Below are 18,044 nucleotides of genomic sequence, written 5' to 3'. Positions count from 1 at the left end.
GGAGAAAATGGGGTAAAAATGGGAAAAATGGGGAAAAATGGGGATATGGAGTGAGATCTGTGATCTACATGAGGTTCGGGGGGGAGCACATCCCCAACAGCCCCTTCCAGGTCATGGTGAGTGAGAAACGGGGAGAAAATGGGAAAAAACGGGGTAAGAGTAGGAGAAAATGGGGGAAAACGGGGTAAAAATGGAGTAAAAATGGGGAAAAATGGGGAAAAATGGGGATATGGAGTGAGATCTGTGATCTACGTGAGGTTCGGGGGGGAGCACATCCCCAACAGCCCCTTCCAGGTCATGGTGATTGAGAAATGGGGAGAAAATGGGGAAAAATGGGGAAAAAACAAGGAAAAAAATGGAAAAAAACAGGGTAAAAATGGGAAAAAATTGGGGAGAAAATGGGGATATGGAGTGAGATCTGTGACCTACGTGAGGTTCAGGGGGGAGCACATCCCCAACAGCCCCTTCCAGGTCATGGTGAGTGAGAAATGGGGAGAAACGGGGAGAAAATGGGAAAAATTGGGGAAAAAAAAGGGAAAAAATGGGAAAAAACAGGGTAAAAATGGGGAAAAAACAGGGAAAAATGGGGATATGGAGTGAGATCTGTGACCTACGTGAGGTTTGGGGGGGAGCACATCCCCAACAGCCCCTTCCAGGTCATGGTGAGTGAGAAACAGGATGAAACAGGGAGAAAATGGGAAAAAACTGAGAGAAAGTGGGAAAAAAACGGGGAGAAAACGGGAAAAAACAGGGTTAAATGGGAGAAAATGGGGTAAAAATGGGAATTATGGGGGTAAAAATGGGGAATTTTGTATGTTTTGGAGGGAGCAAATCCCCAGCAGCTGCTTCTAGGTCATGGTGAGTGGAGAAATGGGGAGAAAATGGGAAAAACGGGGGGAAAAGAGGGGATTTGGGGTAAAAAATTGGGGAAAATTAGGTAATAATTGTGGGGCTGGGGGGGAAAAAGGATCCCAAGCAGCCCCTTTCAGGTGATGGTGAGTGAAATGGGGAGAAAAGGGGAAAAATCAGGGAGAAACAGCGAAAATAGGGGAAAAATGGGGGAAAATAGAGGGGGGAAAATGGGGGAAAAATGGGGAAAAATGGGATAAAGAGGGGGGATGGGGAATTTGGGGTGCAGAGAGGGGCTGGGGGGTTGGGCTGCGCTGACCCTCGCTGCCCCCCAGGCCACGGACCGGCCGCTGCTGGGGGTCAACGGGCTGGACATGGCCGGGCTGCGGCCCTTCGACCTCGTCATCCCCTTCACCATCAAGAAGGGCGAGATCACGGGTGAGGGGGGACACCCCAGCTTGGGGGGGTGGGGGGTCCCCAAAACAGCCCTAAAATCGGGATGAAAATAGCTCAGAGTCAGGGCAAAATAGCTCTGAAAAGAGCCCCAAGATTCAGCCCGAAACCAGCCCGAAACCACATCAAAACCGGCTCGAAAATACCCTCAAAATCAGCCCAAAGCCACCTTAAAAACCAGCTCAAAACCACCTCAAAACCAGCCTGAAAATACCCTCAAAACCAGCCCAAAACCACCTCAAAATCAGCCCAAAAATACCCTCAAAACCAGCCCAAAATCACCTTAAAAACTAGCTCAAAACCACCTCAAAATCAGCCCAAAAATACCCTCAAAACCAGCCCAAAAACACCTTAAAAACCAGCCCAAAACCACCTCAAAATCAGCTCGAAAATACCCTCAAAACCAGCCCAAAATCACCTTAAAAACCAGCCCAAAACCACCTCAAAAATCAGCCCAAAAATGCCCTCAAAACCAGCCTAAAACAACCTCAAAATCAGCCCAAAAATACCCTCAAAACCAGCCTAAAACCACCTCAAAATCAGCCCGAAAATACCCTCAAAACCAGCCTAAAACCACCTCAAAACCAGCCCAAAAATACCCTCAAAACCAGCCTAAAACCACCTCAAAATCAGCCCAAAAATACCCTCAAAACCAGCCTAAAACCACCTCAAAATCAGCCCGAAAATACCCTCAAAACCAGCCCAAAACCACCTCAAAATCAGCCCAAAAATACCCTCAAAACCAGCCTAAAACCACCTCAAAATCAGCCCAAAAATACCCTCAAAACCAGCCTAAAACCACCTCAAAACCAGCCCAAAAATACCCTCAAAACCAGCCCGAAACCACATCAAAAACAGCCCCAAAATACCCTCAAAACCATCCCAAAATCACCTTAAAAACTAGCTCAAAACCACCTCAAAATCAGCCCAAAAATACCCTCAAAACCAGCCCAAAACCACCTCAAAATCAGCCCAAAAATACCCTCAAAACCAGCCCAAAACCACCTCAAAATCAGCTCGAAAATACCCTCAAAACCAGCCCAAAAGCACCTCAAAATCAGCTCGAAAATACCCTCAAAACCAGCCTAAAACCACCTCAAAATCAGCCCAAAAATACCCTCAAAACCAGCCTAAAACCACCTCAAAACCAGCCCCAAAATACCCTCAAAACCATCCCAAAATCACCTTAAAAACTAGCTCAAAACCACCTCAAAACCAGCCCAAAAATACCCTCAAAACCAGCCCGAAAATACCCTCAAAACCACCTAAAAACCAGCCTGAAAATACCCTCAAAACCAGCCCAAAACCACCTCAAAATCAGCCCAAAAATACCCTCAAAACCAGCCCAAAACCACCTCAAAATCAGCCCAAAAATACCCTCAAAACCAGCCCAAAACCACCTCAAAATCAGCCCAAAAATACCCTCAAAACCAGCCTAAAACCACCTCAAAATCAGCCCAAAAATACCCTCAAAACCAGCCTAAAACCACCTCAAAACCAGCCCAAAAATACCCTCAAAACCAGCCCGAAACCACATCAAAAACAGCCCAAAAATACCCTCAAAACCAGCCTAAAACCACCTCAAAACCAGCCCAAAAATACCCTCAAAACCAGCCCGAAACCACATCAAAAACAGCCCCAAAATACCCTCAAAACCATCCCAAAATCACCTTAAAAACTAGCTCAAAACCACCTCAAAATCAGCCCAAAAATACCCTCAAAACCAGCCCAAAACCACCTCAAAATCAGCCCAAAAATACCCTCAAAACCAGCTCAAAACCAGCCTGAAAATAACCTCAAAACCAGCCCAAAACCATCTCAAAAGCCAGCCCAAAATGATTCCAAACCAGCCCAAAAATCAGCCCAAAACCACCTCAAAACCACCCCGAAAACATTTCAAAACCACCCCAAAAATACCTCAAAAGCATCTCAAAAAAGCAGCCCAAAAAATCTCAAAACCCAGCCCAAAACGAGTCCAAACCAGCCCAAAAGCCACCCCAAAAATCCCCTCAAAAATCTCCCCCAAACCAGCCCCGAACCAGCCACAAACTCCTCAGAAACACCCAAAAATCGTCCCCAAATCAGCCTTCAACAGCCCAAAGTCCGCCCAAAAGTTCCTCTGGGTGTCCCCAGGTGTCCCCAGCTGTCCCCAGGTGTCCCCAGGTGTCCTCAGTGTCCCCAGGTGAGGTGTGGGTGCCCTCGGGCAAGGTGACCACTCCAGCCCCACCCAGGTGTCCCCGGGTGTCCCCAGGTGTCCCCAGGTGTCCCCAGGTGTCCCCAGGTGAGGTGCGGATGCCCTCGGGCAAGGTGACCACTCCAGCCCCACCCAGATGTCCCCCCAGCTGTCCCAGCTGTCCCCAGCTGTCCCAGGTGTCCCCAGGTGTCCTCAGGTGTCCTCAGTGTCCCCAGGTGAGGTGCAGATGCCCTCGGGCAAGGTGACCACTCCAGCCCCACCCAGGTGTCCCCAGCTGTCCCCAGGCCCCCCCAGCTGTCCCCAGGTGTCCCCAGCTGTCCCCAGGCCCCCCCAGCTGTCCCCAGGTGTCCCCACGTGCCCCAGGTGTCCCCAGGTGTCCTCAGTGTCCCCAGGTGAGGTGCGGATGCCTTTGGGCAAGGTGGCCACTCCAACCCCACCCAGCTGTCCCCCCAGATGTCCCCCCAGGTGTCCCCAGCTGTCCCCAGCTGTCCCCAGGTGTCCCCAGGTGTCCCAGCTGTCCCCAGGTGTCCCCAGGTGCCCCAGGTGTGCTCAGGTGTCCCCAGGTGTCCCCAGGTGCCCCAGGTGTGCTCAGGTGACCGCGGTGTCCCCAGGTGAGGTGCGGATGCCCTCGGGCAAGGTGGCCACTCCGGACATCACGGACAACAAGGACGGCACGGTGACCGTGCGCTTCGCGCCCAGCGAGGCGGGGCTGCACGAGATGGACATCCGCTGCGACAGCATCCACATCCCTGGTACGGGATTTGGGGGAATTTGGGGGGATTTGGGGGGATTTTGGGGGTTTTGAGTGGGATTTGAGGGGAGGTTGGGGGGATTTGGGGTGGTTTGGGGGTGGTTTGGGGGGTTTTGGGGTGGTTTGGGGGAGCTTTGGCTGCACGAGATGGACATCCGCTGCGACAGCATCCACATCCCTGGTACGGGATTTGGGGGGATTTGGGGGGATTTGGGGGGTTTTGAGTGGGATTTGAGGGGAGGTTGGGGTGGTTTTGGGAGGTTTTGGGGTGGTTTTGGGGGGTTTTGGCTGCACGAGATGGACATCCGCTGCGACAGCATCCACATCCCTGGTAAAGGGTTTGGGGGGGATTTGGGGGGATTTGGGGGGTTTTGGGGTGTTGGGAACCCCAGGAGAGCAGCCAAGGCTGGGTTTTGGGGTGATTTTGGGGGGTTTTGGGGTGGTTTTGGGGTGGTTTGGGGGGTTTTGGGGTGGTTTTGGGGAGTTTTGGCTGCACGAGATGGACATCCGCTGCGACAGCATCCACATCCCTGGTAAAGGGTTTGGGGGGGATTTGGGGGGATTTCGGGGGTTTTGGGGTGTTGGGAACCCCAGGAGAGCAGCCAAGGCTGGGTTTTGGGGTGATTTTGGGGGGTTTTGGGGTGGTTTGGGGGGCTTTGGGGTGGTTTTGGGGAGTTTTGGCTGCACGAGATGGACATCCGCTGCGACAGCATCCACATCCCTGGTACGGGATTTGGGGGGATTTGGGGGGATTTGGGGGGTTTTGGGGTGTTGGGAACCCCAGGAGAGCAGCCAAGGCTGGGTTTTGGGGGGTTTTGGGGGGTTTTGGGGGATTTTGAGGGGTTTTGGGAGGTTTTGGGAGGTTTGAGGGCAAAAAAAGCCATCAAGGCAGCCCCTGCAGTTCTGTGTGGGTCATGGGGTGACTTTGGGGTGACTTTGCGGGTGTTTTGGGGTCACTATCCCTATGGGGGATTTGGGGACAGTTTGGGGACAGTGTGGGGGGTCAGGACATGCTGTGACCCCTCCGTGTCGCCTTTGTCCCCCCCCGAGGCAGTCCCTGCAGTTCTGTGTGGGTCATGGGGTGACTTTGGGGGAGTTTTTGGGGTCACTGTCCTTATGGGGACAGTTTGGGGACAGTTTGGGGACACTGTTGGGGGGTCAGGACCCCTGTGACCCCCGGTGTCCCCGGTGTCCCCCAGGCAGTCCCTGCAGTTCTGTGTGGGTCATGGGGTGACTTTGGGGTGACTTTGCGGGTGTTTTGGGGTCACTATCCCTATAGGGGATTTGGGGACAGTTTGGGGACAGTTTGGGGACAGTTTGGGGACACTGTCGGGGGTCAGGACCCCTCTGACCCCCGGTGTCCCCGGTGTCCCCCAGGCAGCCCCCTGCAGTTCTACGTGGACTACGTGAACAGCGGCCACGTCACGGCCTACGGCCCCGGCCTGACCCACGGCACCGTCAACCGCCCGGCCGCCTTCACCGTCAACACCAAGGACGCCGGCGAGGGTGGGACCCGGCCCTGGCCCTGGCCCTGTGTCCCCTGTTCCTGTCCCTGTGTCCCCTGGCCCTGTGTCCCCTGGCCCCGTGTCCCCTGGCCCTGGCCCTGGCCCTGTGTCCCCTGGCCCTGTGTCCCCTGGCCCCTGTCCCCTGTCCCTGTCCCTGTGTCCCCTGGCCCTGTGTCCCCTGTCCCCTGGCCCTGGCCCTGGCCCTGTGTCCCCTGGCCCTGTGTCCCCTGTTCCTGTCCCTGTGTCCCCTGGCCCTGTGTCCCCTGGCCCCTGGCCCTGTGTCCCCTGGCCCCGTGTTCCCTGGCCCCATGTCCCCTGTCCTCATGTCCCCTGTCCCCTGGCCCTGTGTCCCCTGGCCCCTGTCCCCAGGCCCCATGTCCCCTGTCCCCTGTCCCATGTCCCTGTGTCCCCTGTCCCCTGTTCCCTGTCCCCTGGCTCCCTGTCCCCTGTCCTCATGTCCCCTGTTCCTGTCCCTGTGTCCCCTGGCCCTGACCTTGTCCCTTGTCCCCTGTCCTCATGTCCCTATCCCCTGGCCCCTGGCCCCATGTCCCCCTGTCCCTATCCCTGTCCCCATGTCCCCTGGCTCCATGTCCCCTGTCCCCATGTCCCTTGTCCCCTGTTCTTGTCTCCATGTCTCTGTCCCTTAACCTTGTCCCTGTCCCCAGAGGGGCTGGCCCTGTCCCCTGGCCCTGTCCCCTGGCCCTGTACCTATCCCCATGTCCCCTGGCTCCCTGTTCCCTGTCCTCATGTCCCCTGTTCCTGTCCCCGTGTCCCCTGGCCCTATCCCCTGTCCCTGTCCCTGTCCCTGTCCCCTCACCATGTCCCCGTGTCCCCAGGGTGGCTGTCCCTGTCCCCTGACGTGTCCCCCTGTCCCCGTGTCCCCAGGGGGGCTGTCCCTGTCCCCTGACGTGTCCCCATGTCCCAGGGGGGCTGTCCCTGTCCCCTCACCCTGTCCCTGTCCCTGTCCCCGTGTCCCAGGGGGGCTGTCCCTGTCCCCTGACGTGTCCCCGTGTCCCCGTGTCCCCAGGGGGGCTGTCCCTGGCCGTCGAGGGTCCCTCCAAGGCCGAGATCAGCTGCCAGGACAACGGCGACGGCACCTGCTCCGTGTCCTACCTGCCCGTGCTGCCCGGCGACTACGGCATCGTGGTCAAGTACAACGACAAGCACATCGCAGGCAGCCCCTTCACAGCCAGGATCACAGGTGAAAAACAGCAACATCGGGGAAAAACCACAAAAATCTGGGGGAGAAACAAAAAAAAACTGAAAAAAAGGAGAAAAATCCACTAAAACCCCCCAAAAAACCACCCAAACCCATCCCTGGGCTCACTGGCACATCGCTGGCAGCCCCTTCACCGCCAGGATCACAGGTGAAAAACAGCAACATCGGGGAAAAAAACCAAAAATCTGGGGGAAGAACAAAAAAAAAAACTGAAAAAAAGGAGAAAAAAAGGAGAAAAATCCACCAAAACTCCTCAAAAAACCACCCAAACCCATCCCTGGGCTCACTGGCACATCGCTGGCAGCCCCTACACCGCCAGGATCACAGGTGAAAAACAGCAAAATCAGGAAAAAAACTGGCAAAAAACTGAAAAAAAGGACAAAGAAGGAGAAAAAATGAGAAAAATCCACAAAACCCCCCAAAAAAACCCACCCAAACCCCTGCCCTAGGCTCACTGGCACATCGCTGGCAGCCCCTTCACCACCAGGATCACAGGTGAAAAACAGCAAAATCAGGAAAAAATACCCAAAAATCTGGGGGAGAAACAAAAAAAAACTGAAAAAAAGGAGAAAAAAAGGAGAAAAATCCACTAAAACCCCCCAAAAAACCACCCAAACCCATCCCTGGGCTCACTGGCACATCGCTGGCAGCCCCTTCACCGCCAGGATCACAGGTGAAAAACACCAACATCGGGAGAAAAAACCCAAAATCTGGGGGAAGAACAAAAAAAAAAACTGAAAAAAATGAGAAAAAAAGGAGAAAAATCCACAAAACTCCCCAAAAAACCACCCAAACCCATCCCTGGGCTCACTGGCACATCGCTGGCAGCCCCTTCACCGCCCAGATCATCAGTGAAAACAGCAAAACTCCCAAAAATCCCCCAAAAATTACCCTGCTGTCACCCTGGGCTGAACCACGGACCCCTGGGTGACACCTGGCTGACCCCACTGACCACTGGGTGACCCCACTGTCCCCGCTGACCCCAGGGTGTCCCCCCTGACCCTTGGGTGTCCCCACTGACCCCAGGGTGCCCCCGCTGACCCCTGGGTGTCCCCGCTGACCCCTGGGTGTCCCAGCTGACCCCTGGGTGTCCCCACTGACCCTTGGGTGTCCCCACTGACCCCTGGGTGTCCCAGCTGACCCTTGGGTGTCCCCGCTGACCCTTGGGTGTCCCCACTGACCCCTGGGTGTCCCAGCTGACCCTTGGGTGTCCCCGCTGACCCCTGGGTGTCCCCGCTGACCCCTGGCTGTCCCCCCTGACCCTTGGGTGTCCCAGCTGACCCTTGGGTGTCCCTGCTGACCCCTGGCTGTCCCCGCTGACCCCAGGGTGCCCCCGCTGACCCCTGGGTGTCCCCACTGACCCCTGGGTGTCCCCGCTGACCCCTGGGTGTCCCCGCTGACCCCTGGGTGTCCCCACTGTCCCCTGGGTGTCCCCGCTGACCCCTGGGTGTCCCCACTGACCCCTGGGTGTCCCCACTGACCCTTGGCTGTCCCCGCTGACCCCTGTGTGTCCCCACTGTCCCCAGGGTGCCCCCGCTGACCCCTGGGTGCCCCTGCTGACCCCTGGGTGTCCCCGCTGACCCTTGGGTGTCCCCACTGACCCCTGGGTGCCCCCGCTGACCCCTGGGTGCCCCCGCTGTCCCCGCAGGTGACGATTCCCTGCGCCAGTCCCACCTCAAGGTGGGCGCCTCGGCCGAGATCCCGCTGGACATCGGCGAGAGCGACCTGAGCCAGCTGAGCGCCACCGTCACCGCGCCCTCGGGCCGGCGCGAGCCCTGCTCGCTGAAACGGCTGCGGGACGGCCACCTGGGTGAGGGGACACTGGGGACACCGATGGGACACTGGGGACACTGGGGACACTGGGGACACTGGGGACATGGAGCCCTGCTCGCTGAAACGGCTGCGGGACGGCCACCTGGGTGAGGGGACACTGGGGACACCAATGGGGACACTGGGGACACTGGGGACATGGAGCCCTGCTCGCTGAAACGGCTGCGGGACGGCCACCTGGGTGAGGGGACACTGGGGACACTGGGGACACCAATGGGACACTGGGGACACTGGGGACATTGGGGACACGGAGCCCTGCTCGCTGAAACGGCTGCGGGACGGCCACCTGGGTGAGGGGACACTGGGGACATTGGGGACACTGGGGACACTGGGGACACTGGGAACATTGGGGACACTGGGGACATTGGGGACACTGGGGACACTGGGGACACTGGGGACACAGAGCCCTGCTCGCTGAAACGGCTGCGGGACGGCCACCTGGGTGAGGGGACACTGGGGACACTGGGGACACTGGGGACATTGGGGACACTGGGGACACTGGGGACATGGAGCCCTGCTCGCTGAAACGGCTGCGGGACGGCCACCTGGGTGAGGGGACACTGGGGACACCAATGGGACACTGGGGACACTGGGGACATTGGGGATACGGAGCCCTGCTCGCTGAAACGGCTGCGGGACGGCCACCTGGGTGAGGGGACACTGGGGACACTGGGGACACTGGGGACACGGGGCCCTGCTCGCTGAAACGGCTGCGGGACGGCCACCTGGGTGAGGGGACACTGGGGACATCACTGGGACACTGGGGACACTGGGGACATCACTGGGACACTGGGGACACTGGGGACACTGGGGACACTGGGGACATGGAGCCCTGCTCGCTGAAACGGCTGCGGGACGGCCACCTGGGTGAGGGGACACTGGGGACACCAATGGGGACACTGGGGACACTGGGGACACCAATGGGGACACTGGGGACATTGGGGACACTGGGGACACTGGGGACACTGGGGACATGGAGCCCTGCTCACTGAAACGGCTGCGGGACGGCCACCTGGGTGAGGGGACACTGGGGACACCAATGGGGACACTGGGGACACTGGGGACACTGGGGACACTGGGGACATTGGGGACACTGGGGACACTGGGGACACGGAGCCCTGCTCGCTGAAACGGCTGCGGGACGGCCACCTGGGTGAGGGGACACTGGGGACATCACTGGGGACATCACTGGGACACTGGGGACATCACTGGGGACACTGGGGACACTGGGGACATGGAGCCCTGCTCGCTGAAACGGCTGTGGGACGGCCACCTGGGTGAGGGGACACTGGGGACATCACTGGGACACTGGGGACACTGGGGACATCACTGGGACACTGGGGACATTGTAACCTGTGTCACTATCCCTGTCCCTGTGTCCTATGTCCCCATCCCTGGCTGGTGTCCCTGTGTCCCTGTCCCTGTGTGTGCCATGTCCCTGTGTCCCTGTGTGTGACATGTCCCTGTGTCCCTGTCCCTGTGTGTGATATGTCCCTGTGTCCCTGTGTGTGCCATGTCCCTGTGTGTGCCATGTTCCTGTGTGTGCCATGTCCCTGTCCCTGTGTGTGCCATGTCCCTGTGTCTGTGTCCCTGTGTCCCTGTCCCTGTGTGTGCCATGTCCCTGTCCCCGTGTGCCATGTCCCTGTGTGTACCATGTCCCTGTGTGTACCATGTCCCTGTGTGTGCCATGTCTCTGTCCCCGTGTGACATTCCCTGTCCCCGCAGGGATCTCGTTTGTCCCCCAGGAGGTGGGGGAGCACCTGGTGCATGTCACCTGTGGGGAACAGCCGCTGCCCTGTGTCCCTGTCCCTGTGTCCCTGTGTGTGCCATGTCTCTGTCCCCGTGTGCCATATCCCTGTGTGTGCCATGTTCCTGTCCCTGTGTGTACCGTGTCCCTGTGTGTGCCATGTCCCTGTGTCTGTGTCCCTGTGTCCCTGTGTCCCTGTGTGTGCCATGTCTCTGTCCCCGTGTGCCATGTCCCTGTCCCCGTGTGACATTCCCTGTCCCCTCACTGTCCCTGTCCCCGCAGGGATCTCGTTTGTCCCCCAGGAGGTGGGGGAGCACCTGGTGCATGTCACCCGCGGGGGACAGCCGCTGTCCTGTGTCCCTGTCCCTGTCCCCTCACTGTCCCTGTCCCCGCAGGGATCTCGTTTGTCCCCCAGGAGGTGGGGGAGCACCTGGTGCATGTCACCCGCGGGGGACAGCCGCTGCCCTGCAGTCCCCTGGCCGTCACCATCAGCCAGGCCGAGCTCGGGGACGCCTCGCGGGTGCGGCTGCGCGGGCCCGGCCTGAGCGAGGGCACCACGTTCCAGCCCGCCCAGTTCACCATCGACACCCGCCAGGCCGGTGAGACTGGGGGCACTGGGAGCACTGGGAGGACTGGGACAGGGACTGGGACAGACTGGGACAGGGACTGGGACTGGGACAGGGACTGGGACAGACTGGGGGCACTGGGACTGGGACAGGGACTGGGACAGACTGGGACAGGGACTGGGGCTGGAACTGGGACAGGCTGGGACTGGGCACCACGTTCCAGCCCGCCCAGTTCACCATCGACACCCGCCAGGCCGGTGAGACTGGGGGCACTGGGGGCACTGGGAGGACTGGGGGCACTGGGACAGGGACTGGGACTGGAACTGGGACAGGCTGGGACTGGGCACCACGTTCCAGCCCGCCCAGTTCACCATCGACACCCGCCAGGCCGGTGAGACTGGGGGCACTGGGGGCACTGGGACTGGGACTGGGACTGGGACTGGGACTGGGACAGACTGGGACAGGGACTGGAACTGGGACAGACTGGGACTGGGCACCACGTTCCAGCCCGCCCAGTTCACCATCGACACCCGCCAGGCCGGTGAGACTGGGGGCACTGGGAGGGACTGGGGGCACTGGGACTGGGACTGGGACTGGGACAGGGACTGGGACAGACTGGGACAGACTGGGACTGGAACTGGGACAGGCTGGGACTGGGCACCACATTCCAGCCCGCCCAGTTCACCATCGACACCCGCCAGGCCGGTGAGACTGGGGGCACTGGGAGGGACTGGGGGCACTGGGACTGGGACTGGGACAGACTGGGACAGGGACTGGGACTGGGACTGGGACTGGGACTGGGACAGACTGGGACAGGGACTGGGACTGGAACTGGGACAGACTGGGACTGGGCACCACGTTCCAGCCCGCCCAGTTCACCATCAACACCCACCAGGCTGGTGAGAGCCATGGACTGGGGACACTGGGTGGACTGGGAGGGACTGGGACTGGGACTGGGACTGGGACTGGGACTGGGACTGGGACTGGTACTGGGACAGGGACAGGGACTGGGACTGGGACAGGGACTGGGAGTGGGTTTGGGGACACTTTTTTGTACTGGGATATTTTGGATTTTGGGGTTTTTTGGGGTAGATTTTTGGGGTCTGTCCTGACCCCGTGCCCACCCCAGGGTACGGGGGCTGAGCCTGTCCAGTGAGGGGTTCCTGGGGGTATTTTATGGGGGTTTTTTGGGGTATTTTAGGGTGTTTTAATGCGATATGGGGGATCTGGGGATTTTGGGGTGGATTTTTGGGGTCTGTCCTGACCCCGTGCCCCCCCCCAGGATACGGGGGGCTGAGCCTGTCCATCGAGGGCCCCAGCAAGGTGGACATCACCACGGAGGAGCTGGAGGACGGCACCTGCCGCGTGTCCTACTGCCCCACCGAGCCCGGCAACTACATCATCTCCGTCAAGTTCGGGGACCAGCACGTGCCTGGTGGGCACTGGGGGGCACTGGGAGGGACTGGGAGGGGATCTGGGGGCACTGGGAAGGACTGGGGGGCATTGGGGGGACTGGGAGGGGATTTGGGGGCACTGAGAGGGGATTTGGGGGCACTGGGAGGGACTGGGAGGGGATCTGGGGGCACTGGGAAGGACTGGGGGGCACTGGGAGGGACTGGGAGGGGATTTGGGGGCACTGAGAGGGGATTTGGGGGCACTGGGAGGGACTGGGAGGGGATTTGGGGGCACTGGGAAGGACTGTGGGACACTGGGAAGGAGTGGGAGGGAATTTGGGGGGCACTTGGAGGAGATTTGGGGGACACTGGGAAGGACTGGGGGGCACTGGGAGGGACTGGGAGGGGATTTGGGGGCACTGAGAGGGGATTTGGGGGCACTGGGAAGGACTGGGAGGGGATTTGGGGTTACTGGGAGGGGATTTGGGGGCACTGGGAAGGACTGGGGGGGTTTTGGGGGGTCCCAAATGACCCTCCCCCCTCCCCCCCTGGGAGCCCCTTCTGGGGTGAAGGTGCCCGATCTGGGGGAGCCTCATTTGGGGCATTTTGGGGGGATTTGGGGGGGATTTGTGGGGTCTGGGGGGCCCTGCGGACCCTGGGATAATTCGGGGTGCTCTGGAGGAATTTGGGGGTTGCTCTGGGGGTCTCAGCTGACCCGACCCCCCCCTCCAGGGAGCCCCTTCTCGGTGAAGGTGACGGGCGAGGGCCGCGTGCGCGAGAGCATCACCCGGCGGCGCCGCGCCCCGCCCGAGGCCAGCGTGGGCACCCCCTGCGACCTCAGCCTCAAAATGCCCGGTGAGGCTCCTGGGGGGTCCTGGGGGGTCTCAGGGGGGTTTTTGGGGGGTCCTCAGGGGGTCCTGAAAGTCTTCAGGGGGTCCCCGAGCATCCCTGGAGGTGTTTCAGGGCAGGTTCTGGGGGTCCTGGGGGGCGTTTTGAGTGACCTGGGGGGGTTTTGGGGGGTCCTGAGGGGGTTTTGAGTGACCTGGGGGGGGTTTGGGGGGTCCTGAGGGGGTTTTGAGTGACCTGGGGGGGTTTTGGGGGGTCCTGGGAGGGTTTTGAGTGACCTGGGGGGGTTTTGGGGGGTCCTGGGAGGGTTTTGAGTAACCTGGGGGGGTTTTGGGGCTCTTTGAGGGGGGCTTTAAGTGATCTGGGGGGGTTTTTGGGGGTCCTGGAAGGGTCTTGAGTGTCCCCCAGAGATCATTGCCCCCCTTTTCCCCTTTTTCTGTTTTTTCCTTTTCCTTTTTTTCCCCCTTCTTTGCCCAGAGCTCTTCGTGTCTGAGGTGACCACGCAGGTGACTGCTCCCACATTGACCATTTTTTCCCCCAAAAACCCCATTTTTCCCCATTTTTCCCCATTTTCTCCCCAGAGCTCTCCATCTTGGATGTCTCGGCGCAGGTGACAGGTCCCACACTGACCATTTTTCCCATTTTTACCCTTTTTTCCTGTTTTTCCCCCAATAACCCCATTTTTTTCCCCATTTTTCCCCATTTCCCCCTATTTTCTCCCCAGAGCTCTCCATCTCGGATGTCACCGCACAGGTGACCAGTCCCACACTGACCATTTTCCCCATTTTTTCCCATTTTTCCCATTTTTCCCCCAGAACTCTCCATCTCGGACGTCACCGCACAGGTGACGGGTCCCTCGGGGCAGGCGGTGGCGGCGCAGATCCCACACTGATAATTTTTCCCATTTTTTCCCATTTTTTCCCATTTTTTCCCATTTTTCCGCCAGAACTCTCCATCTCGGATGTCACGGCGCAGGTGACCAGTCCCACACTGACTATTTTTCCCATTCTTTCCCGTTTTTCCCCCATTTTCTCCCCAGAGCTCTCCATCTCGGACGTCACCGCACAGGTGACGGGTCCCTCGGCTCAGGCGGTGGCGGCGCAGATCCCACACTGACCATTTTCCCATTTTTTCCCATTTTTCCCCCATTTTTCCCCCAGAACTCTCCATCTCGGACGTCACTGTGCAGGTGACGGGTCCCTCGGCTCAGGCGGTGGTGGCGAGATCCCACACTGACCATTTTCCCATTTTCCCCATTTTCCCCCATTTTCTCCCCAGAGCTGTCCATCTTGGATGTCATCGCACAGGTGACAGGTCCCACACTGACCATTTTTCCCATTTTTTACCCATTTTTCCCATTTTCCCCCATTTCCCCCTCCCAGAGCTCTCCATCTCGGACGTCACGGCGCAGGTGACCGATCCCACAGTGACCATTTTCCCATTTTCCCCATTTTTCCCCCATTTTCTCCCCAGAGCTCTCCATCTCGGACGTCACGGCACAGGTGACGGGTCCCTCGGGGCAGGCGGTGGCGGCGCAGATCCCACACTGACCATTTTCCCATTTTCCCATTTTCCCATTTTTTCCCATTTTTCTCCCATTTCTCAATCCCAGAGCTCTCCATCTCGGACGTCACGGTGCAGGTGACGGGTCCCTCGGGGCAGGCGGTGGCGGCGCAGATCCCACACTGACCATTTTCCCATTTTCCCCATTTTTTCCCATTTTTCCCCCATTTTCTCCCCAGAACTCTCCATCTCGGACGTCACGGCACAGGTGACGGGTCCCTCGGGGCAGGCGGTGGCGGCGCAGATCCCACACTGACCATTTTCCCATTTTTTCCCATTTTTCCCCCATTTTTCCCCCATTTTTCCCCCATTTCCCCCTCCCAGAGCTTTCCATCTCGGACGTCACCGCGCAGGTGACGGGTCCCTCGGGGCAGGCGGTGGCGGCGCAGATCCCACACTGACCATTTTCCCATTTTTCCCCATTTTTCCCATTTTTCCCCCAGAGCTCTCCATCTCGGACGTCACAGCACAGGTGACCAGTCCCACACTGACCATTTTCCCAATTTTTCCCATTTTTCCCATTTTTCCCCCATTTTCCCCCATTTCTTCCCATTTTCTCCCCAGAGCTCTCCATCTCGGACGTCACCACACCGGTGACGGGTCCCACACTGACCATTTTTCCCATTTTTTACCCATTTTTCCCCCATTTTCCCCCAGAACTGTCCATCTCAGATGTCACGGCGCAGGTGACGGGTCCCACACTGACCATTTCCCCATTTTTTCCCATTTTTCCCCCATTTTTCCCCCAGAGCTCTCCATCTCGGACGTCACCGCACAAGTGACGGGTCCCTCGGGGCAGGCGGTGGCGGCGCAGATCCCACACTGACCATTTTCCCATTTTTTCCCATTTTTTCCCATTTTTCCCCCAGAACTCTCCATCTCGGACGTCACCGCACAGGTGACGGGTCCCTCGGGGCAGGCGGTGGCGGCGCAGATCCCACACTGACCATTTTCCCATTTTTTACCCATTTTTTACCCATTTTTCCCCATTTCCCCCTCAGAACTCTCCATCTCGGACGTCACGGCACAGGTGACGGGTCCCTCGGGGCAGGTGGTGGCGGCACAGATCCCACACTGTCCATTTTTCCCATTTTCCCCCATTTTCCCCCCAGAGCTGTCCATCACTGCACAGGTGACCGATCCCACACTGACCATTTTTCCCATTTCTCCCCATTTTTCCCCATTTTCTCCCCAGAGCTCTCCATCTCGGACGACACCGCACAGGTGACGGATCCCACACTGACCATTTTCCCATTTTTTACCCATTTTTTCCCATTTTTCTCCCATTTCTCAATCCCAGAGCTCTCCATCTCGGATGTCACGGCGCAGGTGACGGGTCCCTCGGGGCAGGCGGTGGCGGCGCAGGTGCTGCCCGGTGCCGGGGGCACGGTCGGGGTCCGGTTCGTGCCGCAGGAGACGGGCGCCCACCGGGTCAGCGTCAAGGACCGGGGCCAGCACGTGCCCGGCAGCCCCTTCCAGTTCACCGTGGGACCCATGGGCGAGGGCGGCGCCCACAAGGTCCGGGCCGGCGGGCCGGGGCTGGAGCGCGCCGAGGCCGGCAGCCCCGGTGAGCACCCCGAAATCGGGGACCCCGGAATTGGGGTGGGGGGCAGCCCCGGTGGGCACCCCGAAATCGGGGGGACCCCGGAATTGGGGTGGGGGGCAGCCCCGGTGAGCACCCCGAAATCGGGGACCCCGGAATTGGGGTGGGGGGCAGCCCCGGTGAGCACCCCGAAATCGGGGACCCCGGAATTGGGGTGGGGGGCAGCCCCAGTGAGCACCCCGAAATCGGGGACCCCGGAATTGGGGTGGGGGGCAGCCCCGGTGAGCACCCCGAAATCGGGGGGACCCCGGAATTGGGGTGGGGGACAGTGAAAATGGGGGGCAGTCTCGGTGAGCACCCCGAAATCGGGGACCCCAGATTTGGGGTGGGGGGGCAGCCCCAGTGAGCACCCCGAAATCGGGGACCCCGGAATTGGGGTGGGGGGACAGTGAAAATGTGGGGGGTGTCATGGTGAGCACCCTGAAATTCGACATGGGGACCCCAGAATTGGGGTGGGGGGCAGCCCCGGTGAGCACCCCGAAATCGGGGAGACCCCAGAATTGGGGTGGGGGGACAGTGAAAATGCGGGGGGGTGTCACGGTGAGCACCCTGAAATTCGACATGGGGACCCCGGAATTGGGGTGGGGGGCAGCCCCGGTGAGCACCCCGAAATCGGGGACCCCGGAATTGGGGTGGGGGGCAGCCCCGGTGAGCACCCCGAAATCGGGGACCCCGGAATTGGGGTGGGGGGCAGTGATAATGGGGGGCAGCCCCGGTGAGCACCCCAAAAATGAGGGGGACCCGAGATTGGGATGGGAGACAGTGAAAATGTGGGGGGTGTCACGGTGAGCACCCTGATATTCGACATGGGGACCCCAGAATTGGGGTGGGGGGCAGCCCCGGTGAGCACCCTGAAAATGGGGGACCCCGAGATTGGGATGGGGGGACAGTGAAAACAGGGGGGTGTCACGGTGAGCACCCCGAAATTAGGATGGGGACCCCAAAATTGGGGGGAGCCTGAAAATAGGGTGGAGGGGACCCCAAAAATGGGGGGACCCAGAAAATGGGGTGGGAGCCGGCGATCTCTGTGCCCTTTATAGGGGAATTTATGGGGTTTGTCTATATTTGAGGTGTTTTTTGGGGTGTTTTTTGGGATTTTGGGGTGTTTTTTGGGATTTTGGGGTTTTTTGGGGGGATTTTGGGGTTCCCTGACCCCCCGTTTCCCCCTCCCCAGCCGAGTTCAGCATCTGGACGCGCGAGGCCGGCGCCGGGGGGTCTCTGTGTCCTTTATAGGGGAATCTATAGGATTTACTCCACACCGTGGGGTTTTGGGGTGCTTTATGGGATTTAGGGGTGTTTTTTGGGGTGTTTTTTTGGGGATTTTGGGGTTCCCTGACCCCCCGTTTCCCCCTCCCCAGCCGAGTTCAGCATCTGGATGCACGAGGCCGGCGCCGGGGGTCTCTGTGTCCTTTATAGGGGAATCTATAGGATTTACTCCACACTGTGGGGTTTTGGGGTGCTTTATGGGATTTAGGGGTGTTTTTTGGGGTGTTTTTTTGGGATTTTGGGGTTCCCTGACCCCCA

At 59.3% G+C, this 18,044-nt stretch overlaps 2 protein-coding genes across 3 annotated transcripts in view; both read left to right on the top strand.

The window, feature by feature from the left end:
• Positions 1 to 18,044, top strand: part of FLNA (filamin A) — a 96,889-nt gene that overhangs the window by 59,527 nt on the left and 19,318 nt on the right. For both annotated transcript variants that reach the window (XM_077789743.1, XM_077789744.1), the window contains 9 exons: positions 1,185 to 1,287; positions 4,108 to 4,248; positions 5,625 to 5,753; positions 6,780 to 6,953; positions 8,620 to 8,781; positions 10,944 to 11,147; positions 12,397 to 12,549; positions 13,241 to 13,363; positions 16,218 to 16,484. In XM_077789743.1, the coding sequence (XP_077645869.1) occupies positions 1,185 to 1,287; positions 4,108 to 4,248; positions 5,625 to 5,753; positions 6,780 to 6,953; positions 8,620 to 8,781; positions 10,944 to 11,147; positions 12,397 to 12,549; positions 13,241 to 13,363; positions 16,218 to 16,484 (1,456 nt within the window). The remainder of the gene's footprint in view (positions 1 to 1,184; positions 1,288 to 4,107; positions 4,249 to 5,624; positions 5,754 to 6,779; positions 6,954 to 8,619; positions 8,782 to 10,943; positions 11,148 to 12,396; positions 12,550 to 13,240; positions 13,364 to 16,217; positions 16,485 to 18,044) is intronic.
• On the top strand, positions 1,349 to 3,147 carry LOC144247919 (uncharacterized). Its single transcript, XM_077789613.1, has 3 exons — positions 1,349 to 1,364; positions 1,597 to 2,442; positions 2,511 to 3,147. Exons 1-3 carry the CDS (start codon positions 1,349 to 1,351, stop codon positions 2,975 to 2,977), a joined length of 1,329 nt encoding a protein of 442 aa, XP_077645739.1. The 3' UTR covers positions 2,978 to 3,147.

The sequence above is a fragment of the Lonchura striata genome, chromosome 36, assembly GCF_046129695.1.
Source record: "Lonchura striata isolate bLonStr1 chromosome 36, bLonStr1.mat, whole genome shotgun sequence".
NCBI classification, from domain to species: domain Eukaryota; kingdom Metazoa; phylum Chordata; class Aves; order Passeriformes; family Estrildidae; genus Lonchura; species Lonchura striata.
This window is presented reverse-complemented; position numbering and strand designations above follow the sequence as displayed.

What these genes read in the sequence shown, in the direction of transcription:
- LOC144247919 (XM_077789613.1), top strand. An exon ending in CAAAACCAGCCTAAAACCAC is followed by an intron (nt 2,443 to 2,510) that starts CTCAAAACCAGC and finishes GCTCAAAACCAC; the next exon opens with CTCAAAACCAGCCCAAAAAT.